The 21,871-nt window shown below is 37.5% G+C and overlaps 1 protein-coding gene across 1 annotated transcript in view; it reads right to left on the reverse strand.

The window, feature by feature from the left end:
* Window positions 1-498: 498 nt before the first annotated feature.
* xkr7a (XK related 7a) overlaps window positions 499-21,871 on the reverse strand; it is a 28,277-nt gene continuing 6,904 nt past the window's right edge. The window contains exons 2-3 of the mRNA XM_048178901.1: window positions 11,579-11,778; window positions 499-3,165 (exon numbers count right to left, since the gene is read on the reverse strand). Coding sequence (XP_048034858.1) covers window positions 2,201-3,165; window positions 11,579-11,778 — 1,165 coding nt within the window. The 3' untranslated portion in view covers window positions 499-2,200. The remainder of the gene's footprint in view (window positions 3,166-11,578; window positions 11,779-21,871) is intronic.

Here is a 21,871-nt window from a genome sequence, read left to right on the forward strand (position 1 = left end):
GTTAGTGGGGAATTAACCCGATCCTAGTCAGTCTGCTTAAAATACTTTCTGTAGTTTTATTTTATTATATTACAGCTCAATTTTTTATTTGAAAAGGAATAGTTTTGAATGAGATTGCCAGATTATGCCATTGCTGTGAGATAATGTATTGCATAATATAGTGTTATGGATGTTGATTTAGTGCCTGTGGCATTTTGACTGTTTTCAAAATGCCTAATCTTATTTGTAAGTTTGTTTTAGTTAAAACTGCTTCCGAGTGACATAAAACTATCTATGTGATGTGAATGTTATTATCTTCCTCCTATTGCTATTCAGCTGGTTTCCACAGGAGTGCAGTATATACATCAAATAAAAATCATTGGCTGGGACTAGTAGAGGCTGTACTTATTTTTGGAATGGGTGCTTGAATGAAAAACACTGCTGTGTGATGCTACAACATCTTAGTTTTCATTTAACTGACAAGCAAAACAAAAGACACTATTTCAGTTGATGCTTTGGTCAGGTCAGTAAACACAATTTTGCTTGCTTTATTGTCCAAATAAAACACATGGCTGAAGATCAACATCCTTTTTACAGTTGACAGCAACAGTCTTGCAGGTGCAGTGTAAGGCTTAACGTCTTTCAGCGTGTCTATGGTCAAATCCAGCATTAACCAGAGTGAACGAGATTGATCCACATTGATAAATACAGAGCCTGTGCTGAGGTGTTCCAGCTAGCACCAACATGGTAACACATATGGACGTACGTAATGGCTATGCCAAGGTGTGTAGTTACAATGGACTTCGCAATACCATGATATCAGTGTAAACGGCACAAACCCACAGATTATTCATCATCTCTCTATTCAAAAGCCCAGTAGTCAATCAATGCAAAAAATTTTGTACACATCAGGTTCACTGCTCTATGTATTCATGACCAAATGTAAGAAACAACCACTGAAAAGTTATTAACTGAATTTAAATGTTAAATAAAATGAGATAAAGAGACTGATACTGCATGGATTTGTTCATAGGCATACAAAATGTTCAAATTCACTATTCAAAGATATGAGTATTATTGCACCAAATTATGTAAATGACATGAAATGGCATAATCATAACGCTGATAACTTTTCATTAATCCATAAAAAGAGAACAATTTTAAAGCATATGCTATATGATTTCCTTCCCTTCAAACGTCATACAAGTACTTTAAAATTTGACCTCAAAATCTTTGTTAGCTTAATCGTGTTTGAAATACTGTGGAATTACCATATGTTCATATTACAGGCATATAAACCAGCTTGTTCAGGGTTCTTTGTCCTTGAGATGAACATTCATTCAATTCTCTTTAAAGGTGCACTCAGCCATTTTTCAGCATCAGACCCATTATTTCCATCATGACACAAATGTCCTTTGAGAACGTAAAAAATCTATGACAATTTTTCACTTGAAAATTGAGCAGAAATGTCCACTGAAAGAGACCTTGATTATTGTTCTGTAGTTTCTTTTTTAAATCATAAAAGGTCTTTGTTGCAAGCAAAGTATGATCACTTTTCTTAAAGGCAACAATTCTGTGCTTAATAAAATGCCTCATGATGTTATCAGAAGCTCAACCCATCCATTTTTCTTTACAGACAAATGTTTTCATATATATTCACCAACGTTTTAAACATTAGCCACTGAAGAAGGGTGAAATGCACCTTTGAGATGCTGAATAGCCAAACATAAGAAAGTCGATTAAGGCCTTTAATGAGACAACTCACACGTTGTACTTGTACCTATTACAACCTCAACAGCCAACAAACTGTGACCAAGTGGATTCAGTAATTGTGTTTTACAGCAGCTGCCACAAGAGATTTAAAAACACCCAGAATGGTTTGAAACTGTGTTTAGGATGTGTTTAAGCACCATTGCTGTTAATGTACCACACTGATATGTTGTTTTATTCATGATACATTTACCGTGGCCTCACTGCTTTTTCATAAACTTGCTCGAAATGAACCCCTGCCTGGCCTCCTAACCCAATAACCTGTGGTAATGTCTAATGCCACCACTGGGTGGCTCTTTTCTAGACACTAGTGCATAATGTTCCTCCACAGACGACAAGAGTCAATAAGAGGTCATGTGGAGATCTGACAAAATCCACCAAATAAAGCTGAAGAGAACGGACTTTTTTGCACGCTAATACATTACATCTTTTTTTAGAAGGTAAGAATGTTTCAGACTGTCGTCTCATATTCCATCACTTCCTTGGGTGTGCCTAGACATCGGTACTGGATCCTTGGTGTGACCGGAGCAGCACTTTCCAGAACCAAAATGGTTTTTCGTAGCCTGCGGTCAATGAAGTGGGCGTCCCAGGCTGGGTACTGCTTTCTGGGAAGGTCGATACGAATTACCGGCCCCTCTGTCCTTGGTGTGAGGCGAGGCGCGGCGGTTCGTGAGGCCTTAAGGGTCCGCATCTTAAACACTTCTCCAATGTCTTCTCTCTGTACTGACTCTCCTCCTTTAGTCCTCTGCAGAGTCCGTGGCGGGCTGCTCACCGCGTCCAGAGGAGGAACGGAGGTGGGCGACGAGATACAAGGATCTGAAACAGCACCCACTTGGACGCCACAACATCCAAGATAGGTTCCAGACACAGGGCCGTCAGGGTGCAACAGGCAGTAGTAGACAAACATAAAAAACGTGCCCAGAGCATAGCTACAGGCCACTACACACACCACCACCACGGCGTAAAAGTCCGAAGTGCGCGGGCTGCGGTATATGTACCACACGGCAGTGAGGGCCACGTTTTCGCCCAGCACTATGAGGCTGTAGAGCAGCAGACGGCACCGAGTGGGGCCCTCACGGACGCTGAACCAGCAGAATATGTACACGATGCCCACCATCATGTTGTAGATGATCTCCTCCCACTTGGACATGCAGAAGTCCGTCTCACCTTGGATGATCCAGAAGGTCATGGCGCACCAGTGGGCCACGATGAAAATGCCGAAGTAGAGCTGGAAGATGGAAACAAAGAGGGCGAAGGCCATGGCGCGGGCTCCCACTGTGAACAGGTGCCACAGCATGTGCACCACCACTGCTTTATACGACATGGGAAGCTTGTCATCACGAGAGTCCCGTAATGCCTTCTGATAAGACGCCATCATCCAGGCCAGAGACACCAGAGAGGCTGACGCAGACAGACCTGGATCAAATGAAGCACAATGAGAAAGAGTAACAGAGAGAAAATGGAAACAATTAATTAAATGTAAGAATTGGATTGATTGATGGTGTTTCAGTGTATTAGGAAGGATACCTTAAAGGGTTAGTTCACCCAAAAATTCTGACACTCGCCCTTGTGTCGTTACAGATCTGTAAGATCTTCGTTCATCTTCGGAACACAAATGAAGTTATATTTAATGAGGTTTCTGAAACAAACGCTTTCAAGGTCCAGAAAGGAAGGAAAGACATCATTAAAGTACTCTATGTGACTCCAGTGGTTTAACCCCAATGTTATGAAGCAATACGAGTTCTTTGTTTGTGCAAAAATACATAATTGATCACTTTATTTATAAAATAATATTATCCAAAACATGTTGATGAAACAATGTCAGCTCTCACGTGAACACAAAATGCACGTGTCATGGTGTTCTCATGACTTATGAACACTTGTGCATGTGCGTTGTGTTGACACGCAAGTCTGAACCAAGCGGCAACCTCCCCCAAGTTTCTCTTGAAGCCAATATGGAAGTGACTTAAATTGCAATTCATCGACTGGCCGCTAGGGACAAGCTCCAAAAGAGAGCAGAAACTCATTGAGCCCCATGTTAAAATGCCCAACTTTACAACAGAAAAAACATGTTTACAGCCTGGTACAAATTGTGGTTTTGGTCTATACTGCTAATTTTGCCATTCATGACCACTCTGAGGGGGGTGCATTTTTTTTATAACTCATCCGTTTAAATTATATCAAGCCTTAAAGTTCTGCATAATTAAGGGCGTGGCCACTTGAGTGACGGGTGGATTGCCACTGCTGTCTGTGAGCCATCATGTTACTTCAGCAATTGCCAGCCGCTGAATTTGGCATCTCTGCCGTGTTTATGCTTTTTTCGGGATTATGTCATACAATTATCAAATAATATGGCTTGCTGTGTGGTTATATGGTCGAGACACATGCGGAAGACAAACAGAACACACGTTGTTGGATTGTCTTGGCGTTGGCTAAAAGTTTTGTTCGTCAGATTTACTACAATGACAATGGCTGGAGAATATGCCTCTCAAGACACCACAAACTCCGACAGCACTGCTTGGATATTACAACTAAAACTGCTCCACTATTTTGAAAAATTATACTTTGGACGCGGGCTCATTTGCTTGTGAGAGTCCGTATACAATCAAATACAGTTTTACAACATAAACGCTGCTCAGGTTGCATCATTTCTTGAAGAACGATGATGGAGAGCAGATCATTCATAAGAAATGTGATGCAAACAATGGACAATGTTTCAATATTTCATGGATTTAACGCTTTTGTGGACAAAAAGTGCTGTTGTTTGTTTTTCATGGACGCTCATGGACATTTTACCCAAGTGCGACAGATTGGATTCATCTATTTCATTACATAGGTATGAAGTCCCGTTTTGATTTTGTTGGCATTTACACTCCCGACACAATAATACTGTTCCTGGAGCATTCTATATCGTAAAAAAGACACCCTTGATTGACAGTAAACCTTTAGAACTTTCAAATGATATAACTTGTTATCTTTATTAATATTTTACATAGTATCTAAGATAGATAGATAGCTCCTTAGCCTGCTAACATGATAACGTTGCGCTAGGCGGGCGTGGTTTCAGCAAACAGGCATCTCAGTTCCAACCACGTTCCCGCCTCTTTGCCCATTTTCAGTTATCCGGGAGTGACGCTTTTTGGCTTCAAAAATGCTCTTCAGAAATCTACGGGTGATGCCACGGACACTACGTCCATATTTTTTTACAGTCTATGGTCTGAACCAGGTCTGAACACAACACCCATGGTTCATGATGCTCTCGTGAAGTAGTAAACTTTTTTTGCCCAAACAAAGCACTCGTATCGCTTCATAAAACTTGAGATTAAACCACTGGATTTCATTGAAAATATCTTAATTTGTGTTCCGAAAATGAACAAAGATCTTACAGATGGGAAATGACACAAGGGTGAGTCATTAATGACAGAATTTTCATTTTTGGGTGAACTAACCCAAGAAGCTACTTGGCTATTGTTTAACACTGCATGGTCTATAAAACAATAAAAAAAAAAATATACAAATATAAATAATAAACAATTAATTATATTAAAATAATAATGAAGAAAACAAATATAAAAATATTTAAGCGTATTAAAAAAAAAAAATATTATTTTAAAATATAGATTTTATATTTTCTCTGTACTAAAGCCAAAAATAATGAAAATATTATGTGGACAATATTTATTTTGTATTAGCCTAATTTTATAGTGTATCTTTTTTAGCCCACTAATATTTTAATGTAAGATATATAACCTTTAAAATAAACAAAAAAGAAAAAATAGATTTGACTTGATTTCCTACTGTTGAAACATGGGCTGTTAATAGGAAAATAATAGTAATTGTGATTAGTTTTATAGCTTTATACTCTTATTTATATGTAAAATTGTAACATTTGTTTCTCTTTTTATTTCTCATAAGGAATTTTAGAAGACACATCAGAGAAAAAACTGAGTAAAATACTTCAAATACATTTAAAATCAAAAATTATACATATAAAATGAAGTCCGTATATAAAGAATGACAGCACACCCCAGCATCCCTCTCAGAAAAAAATGAAATTCTGTTGAGTGCTGTAAGGTCTCTAGAAGCTCTCATGAATATTTAATCAGGTTCCTGTCTGGCCATTCATCAGCTCACCCATTTAGTCAGGAGCAGTCAAAACGGAAAATCTCTCCTAATCAGCAAAAACATAATCATTAGCTAGTTCTCTAGCCGTCTCACATTGCACTGAATATGATTATGAGCGATTATGACAGACCCAGCAAAGCACCTAAATCATAATATCAGTCTGGAAAAGTGCAGGTCAGGACAGACCAAGAGAAAACTCTTGCACTGATGCCTTTATTCTCTAAACCGCTGACTGTGAGGTGGATGAGTGCCCTGGTCATCTCCTGAGAACTGGATATGCTTTGTTACGGAATCACATTTTGGCTCTCCTCAGGTTCATTTTTACCCTTCTGGAAAAAGTTGCCTTCAGCAGTCTGAATAAATGTAATACGAGTAGGGCTGCCACATTGTAAATACTGCACCTCTCTAACATGCTAATCAGAATGGCGTAGAAAGAAAGACAGACATCATGTAAAATGACAGCTTTTAAACAAAAATCACATCCTGTAGTTAACTAGCTCAGGGCGTTCTTTAAAAGTCACAGTTTGCGTTTTGACATTTGGATAAAATTCCTCGGGGAATATCTGACAGTGGCTACAACTGTTCCCATGGAGCTGAACCAATGCAACAGCGAGCTCTCGCAGCTCTGTAATCAAAGGCACCTGTCAGGTGGGTTTGTAACTATTGCACGTCCTGTTCCCTCCTTACAGAGCCAAGACTGAAGCAATCAAACTACAATTAAAGATGATTTTAAAATGTCACCATTATGATAACACTCACATGAACATCTAATGAGGTAATATTCTAAATGATCCTTTGATTACTGTAATTTCCATGTTAAAGGCAGGGTAGGTAAGAAATTTTGTTCCAAATTTGTTTAAACTTTCTATATATATACATGCATAATTAAAATGTAAGAACTCTGATAAAAAGAGTATAAAAATCGAGTGACTCTAGACCGTTTAATCTGTATTAAACACAGCTCATTATTTCCATCCGGGACGAAACATAGGATTGGCTTAGGCGGCTGTCACTCTCTCGCAACCATGGCAACCACCCTTTTGCCACACATGACCTGCCCACTTGCGCGCACACGTTTGATTTGGGGAATCCAAGAGGCATGGATCCTAGGAATACCAAAACAATGGCAGAGAAACAGCAAGCTAAATTCACAGTACCGGCCTATGCAGTTAGTGAAGGCAAACCAGGCAAAAAAAGGAAGACAGTAACAGTACAAGAAAAGGCAATGAACAAAAAGTCTTTGGATAAACAAAGAAATAAAACGCGAGTTAATATCGGCGTGGCTTTCCAGCGATGGCGAGAACTGAGGGAACTCAAGGGGCTGAAAAGTGACTCCTTGATGGCTTTATTTCTGCTGGACAGGTAAATCTTTCTTTTTGTATTTTGATCATACATATTTTTTTGTTTATTTTTTCATGAAGCATGTGTCATTAGCACACGTAGCTGCGTAATATAGCTAACATAACATTACTTAGCGAGCCGTAGTAGAGACGATAAATAATGATAGCTATAGTGTTGAATTGTGCATAATTTTACCCTCTGTCTAAGTCTTTTACCATGTTCACCTGTAAGTTTACCTGCACGTTTTTTTCGCCTTTGTTTTGTTTTTATATTCTCTACCTATGTTTACTGATGTCTTTATCTTGTATCTGTGTGTGTCGTACACACTTTGTTGTATGTGTGTGTTATTATTTTGTGTCTGCAATGCAGTTGTGAGTTGATATTTGAGTGTATGTTACTCTGTTGATCTGTAGAACAACGTATATGTTATGAATCTTACACGAAATTCATCTTCATCACAGTGTAAATGATGGTAATGGAAAAACGTGTATCATGCAACCTGTTTTTAGCTTTGCCTTATAGATAACTAGCTCGTTAGCGATTCAAAAAATATATATTTTAAACTTTACCAATATCAATATGCTAGCTTGATAGTGAGTACTAAAATACATCTTGTTTATCTTCATAATTATAAAGTTATTTTTATTACATGTGATTCTGACATGATGTCACTACATGCACTGTGCTCCTTCCTCTCCGCTCGTCTCAGGTAAATAATGCGTCTTCCAGCTCAGTGGTCGGAGTCACACGTTCATGCGTTTTGGGGGCGTGGCTTTGGAAGGAGCCCAGAAGGGAGGGGGTGGAGTGAATGGAAATAATGAGCTGTCTTTAAAACAGTCGTGAGAGGTCTACAGACACTCGATTTTTATACTTTCTTTTCAGAGTACTTACATTTTAATTATGTATTGATATATAAATAAAGTTTAAACAAATTTTGAAAAAAAGTTTTTTATACATTTTTTTGCCTACCCTGCCTTTAAATTATATACCTCTTTAAGATTATTCATTGCAAATTTGAAGTGTGCTCTTCCAGGGGACAATGAATGAAACGAATTGTGTCTTAACTGCTGCTGGATAGTTTAATCATTAATGAAACTACTTAAAGATTCATCTGATAAAATGGTCAGTTTCATGCACAATGACCTGAAATATGTATAACCCATTGTCTTCCGTATTCAATCACACTTCTCACATCCTCAGTAATTTACCAGCTAATTTGCAATTGGATTGAAAATGAGATGCTATGCAAATGCATGCTGTGAAATTGCACTTTGATCCTTGATGATGGCTAAATGAAATTCTAAAACGATTTGTATTGTGTCACATTAAAGGGTTAGTTCACCCAAAAATGAAAATTCTGTCATTTATTACTTACCTTCATGCCGTTCCACACCCGTAAGACCTTTGTTAATCTTCAGAACACAAATTAAGATATTTTAGTTGAAATCCGATAGCTCCGTGAGGCCTCCATAGGGAGCAATGGACACTTCCTCTCTCAAGATCCACAAAGGTACTAAAAACATATTTAAATCGGTTCATGTGAGTACAGTGGTTCAATATTAATATTATAAAGCGACGAGAATATTTTTGGAGCGCCAAAAAAACAAAATAACGACTTATTTAGTGATGGCCGATTTCAAAACACTGCTTCATGAAGCATCGGAGCATAAATGAATCAGTGTATCGAATCATGATTCAGATCGCGTGTCAAACTGCCAAAGGCTGAAATCACGTGACTTTGGCGCTCCGAACTGCAGATTCGATACACTGATTCATTTATGCTCCGATGCTTCCTGAAGCATTGTTTTGAAATCGGCCATCACTAAATAAGTCGTTATTTTGTTTTTTTGGCGCTCCAAAAATATTCTCGTCGCTTTATAATATTAATATTGAACCACTGTACTCACATGAACCTATTTAAATATGCTTTTAATACCTTTATGGATCTTGAGAGAGGAAGTGTCCATTGCTCCCTATGGAGGTCTCACGGAGCTATCGGATTTCAACTAAAATATCTTAATTTGTGTTCTGAAGATTAACGAAGGTCTTACGGGTGTGGAACGGCATGAAGCTAAGTAATTAAATGACAGAATTTTCATTTTTGGGTGAACTAACCCTTTAAGTGCATCACACTGCAAGAAGGCATTAAATCATACTCTATACTCTGTGACCTGGTGGATAGCAATATGACAGATGTAGTAGTCTCTGCCTCAGACAGAACGCCCACAGACCACCCACAGCTTGTTTACTGACCGTCTCATGCATACCGCACTCAAAAAAGGGCTGAAATCGCCAGTTACAAACTGATTGGCAGGAGTTTTTTTCATCAATGTTCCTGAGAAGTTAACAAGGCTTATGAAGAAGAGCTAATCTATGGATATATATACGTTTGTGGAATCAAAGATATCTAATATCTTTCAAAGAAAGATATTTCAAAAGAGAAGTGTATTTTCTTCTTTGTTGTCCGAATCACAAAAGTGTCACAAAAATCTATTTTAAATAAATGCTGTCCTTTGAACTTTCTATTTATCTGTTGGAATCCTGAAAATAAGGCAGTTCTGTCAGGACCACTATCGTCAAATATGATTCGATAATTGCATAGAGTTTGTATTGGCGGTATGGTTCTGTTCTGGGCAAGAACTCCCTGCGCATCCATGCAGCCTAGCATGGATAAGAGCAGGGAGAGCAACAATAACCCCCCTAGGGTAAACAGAACGGAACCAATATATGCAGATGTAATTAATGTCAATAATTTAACATGTACACATATTTCAAGAATAGTTTGATTCAGGGGAATCATAAGGCCAATCCTGACTGAAGAGAGGAGGAGCTGGGGATGGAGAAGCGTAATTAGCTCCTGAGAATGCAATAGCTGCTGATAATACTGAAGAGCTTATATACGGGTGCTGTAATAGGCGTCGTATTCCTATAGGTAGACGTGAGTCACCTGGGAGTCAGCTGATGCGAGCTTGACTGACGTGACCTGCCAGAACTGACGCTAACGCTGGATTTTTCACAAATATATTAAGCAGCTCAACTTTTTTCAACATTGATAAACAGCAATCAGTATATCAGAATGATTTCTAAAGGATCATTTGACACTGAAAACTGAAGTACTGATGCTGAAAATTCAGCTTTACGATCACAGTAACAAGTTACATTTTAAAATATATTAAAGAGGGTTAGGGTTAGTAATATTGTGAAATGTTATTACGATTTCCGTAATAAAATTTCACAATATTACTGTCTTTACTGTATTTTTAATCAAATAAATTCAGCCATGTTGAATTCTTATCACTTAAAGGTCCCGTTCTTCGTGATCCCATGTTTCAAACTTTAGTTAGTGTGTAATGTTGTTGTTAGAGTATAAATAAAATCTGTAAAATTTTAAAGCTCAAAGTTCAATGCCAAGCGAGATATTTTATTTAACAGAAGTCGCCTACATCGAACGGCCAGTTTGGACTACATCCCTCTACTTCCTTCTTTAATGACGTCACTAAAACAGTTTTTTGACTAACCTCCGCCCACAGGAATACACAAGAGTTGCGTTTGTAGAGTGTGTTTGTCGCCATGTCGTCGAAACGCTGTTATTTTCATCCCGCAGTCCAATCACCGGGTCTGATTCCAGCTCAAATTGATAGGGTAAAATTAAAGACATGTTTACAATAACACTGAGCGCATGCATCTCCACGTTATGGTAAGAGGCGTGACCTTTCCGGGCAAGGTTCGCTAAGCTGCTGTCGAATCACAACACAGGAACCGCTGGAACAATCAGAACTCGTTACGTATTTCTAAAGGAGGGACTTTCATAGAACAAGGAAGTCATCAGCCCGTTTTTATGACAGTGGAAACAGCGGTATACTGATAAGTAAATTATGTGAAAAATACTGTGTTTTTTTACACGCGAAACATGAACACATGTTATATTGCACACTATAAACACAATCAAAGCTTCAAAAAAACACGAAAAACGGGACCTTTAATTCTCAATTCTTACCAACACCAAACTTTTGAAAGGTATGTCTGAAAAAAAGTTACAATCAGTACTTATAAATATTGAGCTGGCATAAATTCTGATCATGAATTTTATATACTGTCGTGCTATTATTTGAATAAGTCTATTATTGTGATAATAATTTATATTAGATAGCCTTGCCCTTAATGAAACACCTAAAAAGTGGTCGGTTCTTAGCTGTAATAATTTGTAACTTGGGGCAGACGTTCTGTCATAGTCAAAAGTCTGGCTACTCGAGACTGATGAAATATGTATATAATGATTATGACCCAGATAAATAGCACAAGCCCAACTATTTCTAGCATACTTGGAGTGAAATGGTTTTAATCATAGGTGTCATTAACTTACCCTGCAAAGGGAGGACCTGGCCAGTCTGGACCATAATGCTGAGTTGCAGAACGAGCTGAGGTGCGCTCTTCAGGAAGGTTTCCAGCAACCTCAGCATGCTGATGTCAGCGTTCTCGAACATCGTACGCCAGTAGAAGTGTTTGTGCTCGTGGTCCCCACGCCAGCGGCTTTGCACGCCCAGATATAAGGCATGGACATACCTGATGTAAAAAAGACCTCCAGATCATTTCTGAATAGATAACAAAAACTTGTATCAGAAAATACTAGCGGTGTAACGATACCCTTATGTCACGATTCGATGCATATCACGATACTGAACTCACAATATGATATTATTGTGATACTCCAACACATATGTTAAAAAGTTAACAAAAAATTTACTTTTGATTAAAATGCTAAATTTGGTATTACATTGGGGGTGGAAATGGAAAAGCTTGGACTTGGTGCTGGTAACCCAACGCCAGGACAATGTTGATACCAGAATAAAAATATTCATGATTCTAATGCTGAAAATACAGAATTATTTTAGACAAATATCTTTGCACTCTGTCACTCACTAGATACTTTAAAATAATATAGGCCACTTCTTACTGGTAACATAAGACATTTGGCATTATCAGGACCCAAAAATATTCCCCCATTGCATTATTATATATTATATATATATATATATATATATATATATATATATATATATATATATATATATGTATATGTATATTATACATGATACATATTGTTGCATTTTTGTATTGCGATATATTGTGACACAATATATTGTTACACCCCTAGAAAATACTGATCATTTTCAAGGGCAACTCTTATGATTTTTTTTTTTATTTTACCTTTCCTTTAGTGTGTAATATAGCTGTTTGTGAATGTAAACAATCTGCAAAGTTTACAAAGCACGAAGTCCATGCTAAAAGGATTTAACCTTTTAGTCCTACCATTATTTCTGTGACTTAGTTATGTCGCCATGATACACATTTGCATAACACCCGCCTACTGGCTGCTTTGGCCCACCTTCAAAGAAAAGTTGGGTGAGTGATTTCACAATGACGAGGAGACACTGTTTTTTCGCTGTGACGGCAGAAAAAAAACATAATATGGACTTTCAATACTGACGGCATAGTTATCATGCTCTTGAAGCCTCGAGAGCTTAAACACAAATACTGTAAGGAATGTTGTATTTCCGACACATGCTCTAAGCAGTTGACCAATCAGAGCAGACTGGGTTTTTCGGAAATTAAATTTGACAATTTCTGTAATAATATTGTATTATACAGTAAATAAATTATTTTTCTGTACACATTTTTATTTAAATTGATGTGCCCTTGTAATTTTTCTACAAAATAACTTAACAAAATAACCCCTTCTTCTTGCAACAACAATTCTTCTCTAATGACGTGTTTTTCAGCACGAGGGGGGACAACCTGTCACTCACATGAGATCACAGCAATAGCAAACCACAATGCCGTTTACGTCACAATAGGGAAGAAAAGTCTATCTCAAAGTTTCATGCTGACTTCAGGGCAGGGCCGAGAGCTGTGGGAATGGAGCGAGGCTGGTGGCATGAGTGTTCATGAGTGCCACCTGTGTGCCACACCGGTCTCGAGTCACACAGAGGAGCTCCGAAAGGATAAAAGGAGAAGTGACGACAGTGCAAAACGAGAGAGGACCAGGCCTGAGACATTTATGTTTGCGTTTTATTATGTTTACATGCGGCAGTCGTCCGGGAAGGGCTGCTGCTTTGCTTGCGTTTTGTTGTTTGTTTATTTTATGATTAAAATGTTACATTGATCATTTGTCATTTTCGAGGAAGGACCCGATTTGTCATGACAAGTGTTCCCGCCTCCTCCTTCTCTGAAATTTAAACTTTGTTAGACAGGAACCAGCTTTGAGGCAAAATGAGTGAAAAGAAGTGCTACAGCAATGTAGGCCTATGCACAAGAAGAAAAAAAAAAAAAAAAAATTTTTGTTTTTGAATCATGTAAATCTATTCTAGAAGACCATAAAAATAAACTTGTGAATGAGCTTAAGTGGGAACTTTAATGCAAACTGTTTTATAGAACTATTTGGAAATTGGTAATCCATAGTTAATCTCAATGCAAGTGTGCAGACTTTGAAAAGACCTATAGTCTGCCTATAATGTGACTGCAACCAGCTGAAAAAAGCAGTACACTTGTCTGGGCAGACTGCCAGTGCACTATAGAGTGCTCCAGCATGTCATGTTCTTGTCCTCAGCACCACAGTCTACAGGCTGTTGCAGATGTCTTATGAGACCCACCAAGGTCGCTCTTCAGATTACACAGATGTCAGAGAGCATGTTTTCACGGGAGGGATTACTGTCTCTTACTTTCGTTACTTCAAAATTTCCTAATTTACAACCCCAGAACTCCACTGTTTATCATGTGAGATGGATGTAAGTGCCAGAGGAAGCATTCCTCTATGAAAGAGAGTGCCTTTTTGAAGATATGAAGCAAAAACTGCAGCTGTGCATTCGAAACATATTTATGTGAGCCCCTTGAAAAATCTGCCTTTCACTGGACTTAATTTGTTTCTTTTGACAGGAAGTGCCATGATATTTCAGTCTGTCTCAAGGGTAGCGAGAGTAATAGGAGTGTTCGCAGGATGTCAGGAGATTGGCAGAATGAATCACCCTGACTTGATGAGGTCTATAAAATTGCTCCACATCCTTCTCACAACATGCTGTGCGAGAGAAAAAAGCCTCTAAAAGACAAATCAAGCAATAGAGAGCCTTGGAGAATGGCTGTCAGCAAGCGAGCCTCAAATTTGACAAGAAACACACAGTCTTTCTTTCTCTGAATAAAGATTTTCAATGACACAGAAAAGCTTTCCTCGCTTGTAAAATTCAGCCCTCTGGGCACACCGGATGCTATCACACAAAATCAAACCTTGAACCTTAACCATGCAACTGTTTTTTTCTTCAAGAAAAATGAGAAAAGGTTAACAAACAGGCAACTCTATGGCTGAGAAAACATCTCACAAACAGCCACCATTGGCAGGCATTGCATCAGTCTCCATGGTGACGACTGACAAACATTGCAGATGACAAGCTTGGCCCATTACTTAACATAACCCAATTGGAGACAATCATCTGTTAGGTCTGCGCTTCACATAAAGACTCGACATGTCTTCCTCTGAAAAGGACTTTCTAATAAAAAGATATGCCTCTCCATCAGAGCAGGCTCACCACCCGGATTATGTTGCTGTTCACCTACCATTAAATTCCTTTTGAATGAAACAATATTCAGAATGGCCAACTGACCTACTCGTTTTCTCCGATGGCACAGCTAGCCAATCAGCCTTCAGCTATTAACTGGCAGGGTTCCTGTAAGTCAGTTATATACTGGACTCTGCTAAATTACACCCTTGAGAATGACAGCGGAAAGAAAGAAAGAAAGAAAGAAAGAAAGAAAGAAAGAAAGAAAGAAAGAAAGAAAGAAAGAAAGAAAATAAAAAAAGAAAGAAAGAAAGAAAATCAATGTTGAATGTTCTATATCAGATTTCCAGCTGGCTAGAATCAGAATGTCATTATTTTTATTGAATAGCAAAGCCCTGCTGAGGTGGTTATGAGACACTGGATCATGTCATCATGTAACAGAATTAGGAAAATGGAAGTGCTTTCTATTTCCTGTTGTCATATACAGTACATTTCTTTCTTTCTTTCTTTGCTGTCATTCTCAAGAGTGTGATCAGATTTTTTGTAATCTTTTTATCTTTGGCCCTCTTGGTCCTTTTGAAATGTTAAAAAAGCTTTATGACAATAAGCTACTGACTATAAATCAATGTAGGACCAACTACCAGCCAGAGAGAAAGCAAAAGACCACTACCTGCATCAGTCCTTAAAGGGATAGTTCACCCCAAAATGAAAATTATCTCATAATTTACTTAGCCTCAAGCCATCCTAGGTGTATATGACTTTCTTCTTGCAGCCAAACACAATTGGAGTTATATTTTAAAAATATCCTGCATCTTCCAAGCTTTATAATGGGAGTGAATAGTAACTGATATTTTGAAGCCCAAAAAAGCGCATCCATCCATCATAAAAGTAAAAATTCTCAGAACTCAACTCTCTCATGAACGTGCGGATGGAAGTTAACAGATTACAGTTTATAAAGATATTATTTCTGGATATTTTTCTTAGAAAAATGCATTCCGCTTCAGAAGGCCTTTATTAACTACGGAAGAGGATTAGGGACAAGCAATAATAAAAAAATAAAACCATCTCGAGATTAAAGTTGTTAAATTTCGAGAAAAAACTCGTAAAAATTCGTAATTTAACTAATTTGTTCTCGTAATTTAACAACTTTTTTCTCGTAATTTAATGACTTTATTCTCAACATTTTATCTCGACTTTTTTTCTCAAAATTTAATGTCATTTTTCTCATAATTTAACGAATTTGTTCTCGTAATTTAACAACTTTTTTCTCCATAATTTAATGACTTTATTCTCAACATTTTATCTCGACTTTTTTCTCGAAATTTAACAAGTTTTTTTCTCGTAATTTAATGAGTTTATTCTCAACATTTTATCTCGACCTTTTTCTCAAAATTTAACGAGATTTTTCTCGTAATTTAATGACTTTATTCTCAACATTTTATCTCGACTTTTTTTCTCGAAATTTAACGACATTTTTCTCATAATTTAACGAATTTGTTCTCGTAATTTAACAACTTTTTTCTCGTAATTTAATGACTTTATTCTCAACATTTTATCTTGACTTTTTTCTTGAAATTTAACGAGTTTTTTCTCGTAATTTAATGAGTTTATTCTCAACATTTTATCTCGACTTTTTTTCTCAAAATTTAATGTCATTTTTCTCATAATTTAACTAATTTGTTCTCGTAATTTAACAACTTTTTTCTCATAATTTAATGACTTTATTCTCGACATTTTATCTCGACTTTTTTCTCGAAATTTAACAAGTTTTTTTCTCGTAATTTAATGAGTTTATTCTCAACATTTTATCTCGACCTTTTTCTCAAAATTTAACGAGATTTTTCTCGTAATTTAATGACTTTATTCTCAACATTTTATCTCGACTTTTTTTCTCGAAATTTTCTCGACATTTTTCTCATAATTTAACGAATTTGTTCTCGTAATTTAACAACTTTTTTCTCGTAATTTAATGACTTTATTCTCAACATTTTATCTTGACTTTTTTCTTGAAATTTAACGAGTTTTTTCTCAACATTTTATCTCAACCTTTTTCTCGAAATTTAACAAGTTTTTTCTCGTAATTTAATGAGTTTATTCTCAACATTTTATTTCGACTTTTTTCTCGAAATTTAACAACTTTAATCTCAAGATGGTTTTATTTTTTTATTATTGCTTGGCCCTAATCCTCTTCCGTAATTAACCCCCTGGTGTCGTATGGATTATTTTTATGATGGATGGATGTGCTTTTTTGGGCTTCAAAATTTTTATTCACTCCCATTATAAAGCTGAGAAGATATTTTTATTGTGTATATTTTTTATCGAATATTTGGCTGAAAGAAGAAAGTCATATACACCTCAGATGGCTGGAGGGTGAGTAAATTATGGGATAATTTTTGGGTGAACTAACCCTTTAAACAAATGTTTAATATCCTTATAGTTAAACATTAATTTACAAACATATTCAATAACTGAATCATTTAATGTATTCAATGAACACATGACTATGCAATTAATATTTAGCATATGCAAAAATATATGACAGAAAACAAAGTGAAGAGACCTCTGCTGACCAATGGTTGAAAGCTCTATCATATCCAGAAAATGTTGAGCATGTAACCACTGCGGTTGAAACCACCAGCTCTAGGCGAGACTTGAACCCGAGTCCGTTGGCATGGGAGACGGGTGCTCTAACAAGGAGGCTAAAAATCACCTCTTGAGATAAGGGGAGTGTGGTTTACATGCACAGCTCTTACCAGCCTATGTCTATTACACTCACCTCCCTAAACCTCACTCCCATCCGGGTCACGGCACCAATGTAACCCCTCTGGTTTGAACCGCCCGCCCTAAGCAGGACTCGAACCTGGGTCCACCGGCATGGGAGTAACAAGGAGGCTAAACACCACGGTCTCTAGCATCAGTCGCTAACCTACGTCCGTTACAAGTACATAAATCAGTTCAAACATATAGGAATAAACGTGATGCATTAGTTAAAGCTGGATATTTCGTCTGCATAATAGACAGAATCCCATCAGTAGCATTTGCATTGCATTGCTTAACCCTTCATATCAGACATACCTTCAAACAAGCACAAGCCTAAATCACATAAAACACACACTGCCTACAGCTTCCCGCAGTTTATCAAACACAGTAACCACAGCTTAAGTTTTATTAGGTTCCTTTTCTCGTCACAGTTAATCCCAGTGCACCCTCTCTCAGGAATATGTCTCAAATAGGCATTAAGCTGTTTGGCCAACAGCAACAGACATCCGTCCCCTATCTTTCCTCTAGAATGTGTCCTCGGTCCTCCTTGAAAGGGTTTTACTTTGATATCCAGGGGGTGAATCAATCACGCAGTGCTTGCAAATTATCTCATTGTCACAGATGAGACTGTTTAAAAAAATGTTTTTTCACCTTCCCTCTTGCTGCCTCAATCACACTTTATTTCTGTTTGGGTCCCAGTTGAAAATGTCTCATGTATTTTTAGGTCTTTTGAAAGAGAACAAGAATTTTAAGCACACTCTTGGCATGCTCAATAGGGAACCACATTTGAAGGAAAAAAAAAACAAAAACGTTCCACTGATTGAGTGATTCATTCAATGACTGCAATAATAATAGGCCTAATCAGCCCTATAAAGAAAGAGTTCAAACTTACTGTCCAAACAGGATTCTTGACTCATGTTAGTAATAAAGAAATTTAAAAGTAACATATTAAATAGTGTGAACAACTCTGGGGGTGGATAAACACATCAAATTTGCAATTCAATATTGATTCTTAAAATCCCAAGTTCAATCTTTACTCTGTCAGCGTTTCCTCCACTTCTTTTAAAATCTAAACTGCCGCCACAAAATAAGTTACATACCTGAGTTTGCAGTCTGTGATGACATAATAAATCTGTGTACCACAAAATACTATCAAGAAAACAAATTATCTATTGAGTTGTCCATCCCAGAGCTTTGCCCAATAACATACAGTGCGAACAGAGAAATCAGATTTTCGAACAAATGACTCTTGTGTTCCAGTTCTTTTTAGAGAGCCAATAACATACAGGCTGCGTCCGAAAACCTAGGTAGCTGTCTTGCTGCCTCGCTGTCTTATAAGAGAATGACTTGTACGGCAGCGTTTGTGCATGAAGGCACCTCACGAAACTGATTTCGGACAGACTTCTGAAGCAGTGTAACAGTTTAATGATCTACAGCAATATAGTGCGGGCTTTGGTGAGAACTAAACAAAGATTTAATTACTACAGTAGTAATTTCTCGATAGAAATGATATCAAAATTGAAATATGTTGGTCAAAATCGTACATTTATACACAAACTGAGCAGCAAACGCAACTTTCGGACGCCATCTTTATTTTTCTAGCTTAACTGTCACAGAATGGAAAGCACAGGATTGTGGGATATCAAAGGCAGCTAAGGATACATCTATGCTTCCTTCAAAAATCCATCTGAGGAAGGTATCTCATGAGACAGGAAGTGAAGCTAACATTGGATTCGGACGTGCCTTGATGCCTTACTACCTTGAAATGTGTCCTCAGAAGGCAGCATTTTCCAGTTTTCGGACGCAGCCACAGTGTATGTAGTCCCAGTTCATACATAGATGCATCATTAGCAGCTGTTTCTATGGGCCTTGATACGTAGGCCATCCGCCATATTGGAACAGTCAAACCTGGTCCATGAACACTTGAGAGCAAATTGACTGAGCATGTATGATTATCTAAATCTGCAATAAACATCAGCAGATGATTTTGCTTAGCTAACACAATACAACCAGATGAAGCCATTATCTAACATGACATTCTAAAGTTACCATAGTTTAAAAACCTGTAATATTGAGTTAATACATAAAAAACACAAACCAACCTGTGAAAGATTATCTAATTTCTTCGGGAATTTAAATGGTTTCACAACTAGAAGCTGCGCAATGTTGTAGCATCATTGATTCTTTACTGTGAGTGACGACATAAAGTTCCAAGATGGCGGGCACACCAATGTGTCTGGAGCGGTCGAATGTGGCATCTATGTTTACATTATCTATGGTCCCATTCATGAATAGATGACTCTTAAATGGATAGTTCACCCAAAAATGAAAATTCTGTCATCATTAAAAACACCCTCAAGTTGTTCCAAAAATTTCTTTATCCTGCTGAACACAAAAGAAGATATTCTGAAAAATGTCAGTAACCAAACAGTTAATGGTGTCAACATGATGGTGAGTAAATGGGTGAACTATCCCTTTAAGAGTCGATTCGTTTTAGTGAACCAAAAAACAGTGCAAACAGTGTAGTACGATTCACAAACAAATGACTCTTAAGAGCCGGTCTTTTTAATGAATCATTCTGTTGAATAAGAATGAATCTGTATCTGTCAGAGCATCAATATCACCAAGTTTTCAATACTTTCAGCATGATTACCAGGGGTGCACATAAGTGGTGTGCATGTGCGTATGCGTGGTAAAAATAAACGATGCGCACCAGAAAACATGGAAGGAAGCGCTTTAGAGTACCAACATTTTTGGGGACCACCTCACAGGGACACGTTTACTTACTGGAGTAGGATTTTTCTCCATCTCTGGTAAGATAGCAATCATGATGATAAGTGTGTTCTTTAATTATTAGGGGTGCAACGGATCGCAGTTAATCCGTGATCCGAACGGATAAGGTCCAACGGTTCAGCACGCATGTGATTCGCGGATTAACTGCTAAATTTAACCTTCATAGAGTTAAAGTTTATCATTTGGACGTGTTTTGTCTCGCCAATTAACACATTCAAACGATTTTAAAAGCGGAAGAAGGGGCGAAAATCGGGACTCGTGAGCTGTTATCTGTGCCACACCCGAAGCGCGCTCACGCAGAGAGAGAGAGAGAGAGAGAGAGAGAGAGAGAGAGAGAGAGAGAGAGAGAGAGAGACGCGTTTCAGACAGCGCTCGAACACCGAATTTATTCCTCTTTCATGTTTACTTTCGCTTGAACGGACACACACACAAAATTATGTCAAAATACCGTTCTCAGCAAGTATTCTCTCGGTTATGTCATTAGCGAACAGTTGAGAAAGAAACCGGATGTGTGTCAGTTCAGTCCATGCGTGAATCTTGTCTTAAAGTGACAGCAGCCTAATATTCTTGCTGTTTTCTGTGTCATTAATGTTAATAAAAAAAACATAATTATCATCATATACCATGTTTGAGAGAAAAGAAGATAGTGAGGAGAGCAAAGTGTGAGTACCAAACAACATCTCCAGGTGCTCCCTTGAGAACCAGACCGAAAAAGTTATGTGCGCCCCTGATGATTACTTTTCACCTATTATGCTGATACAACTTAGAGAGTTATTTAAAGGGTTGGTTCACCCAAAAATGAAAATAATGTCATTTATTACTCACCCTCATGTCGTTCCACACCCGTAAGACCTTCATTAATCTTCAGAACACAAATTAAGATATTGTTGATGAAATCCGATGGCTCAGTTGAGGTCTCTATTGAGAGCAAAGCCAATGAAACTCTTAAGGTCCATAAAGGTACTAAAAACATATTTGAAACAGTTCATGTGAGTTCTATCTTAATATTATAAAGCAATAAGAATACTTTTTGTGCACCAGAAAAAAAGAATTTTCGACAATATCTATATGGGCCGATTTCAAAACACTGCTTCACACACACAAGCTTCTGAGCTTTATGAATCTTTTGTTTTGAATTAGTAATTCGGATCTTCTATCAAACGGCCAAACTGCTGAAATCACGTAACTTTGGCTCTCCGATTCACTGATTCGATTCATAAAGCTCTGAAGCAGTATTTTGAAATCGGCCCATATAGATATTGTTAAAGTCGTTATTTTGTTTATATGGGGCACAAAAAGTATACTCGTCGCTTTATAATATTAAGATAGAACTCACATGAACTGTTTCAAATATGTTTTTAGTACCTTTATGGACCTTGAGAGCTTCAATGGCATTGCTCTCAATAGAGGCCACACTGAGCCATCGGATTTTATCAACAATATCTTACTTTGTGTTCTGAAGATGAACGAAGGTCTTACGGATGTAGAACGAAAAGAGAGTGAGTAATAAATGACATAATTTTCATTTTTGGATGAACTAACCCTTTAATATTAAA

Source organism: Megalobrama amblycephala, linkage group LG24 (assembly GCF_018812025.1).
Source record: "Megalobrama amblycephala isolate DHTTF-2021 linkage group LG24, ASM1881202v1, whole genome shotgun sequence".
Lineage (NCBI taxonomy): Eukaryota > Metazoa > Chordata > Actinopteri > Cypriniformes > Xenocyprididae > Megalobrama > Megalobrama amblycephala.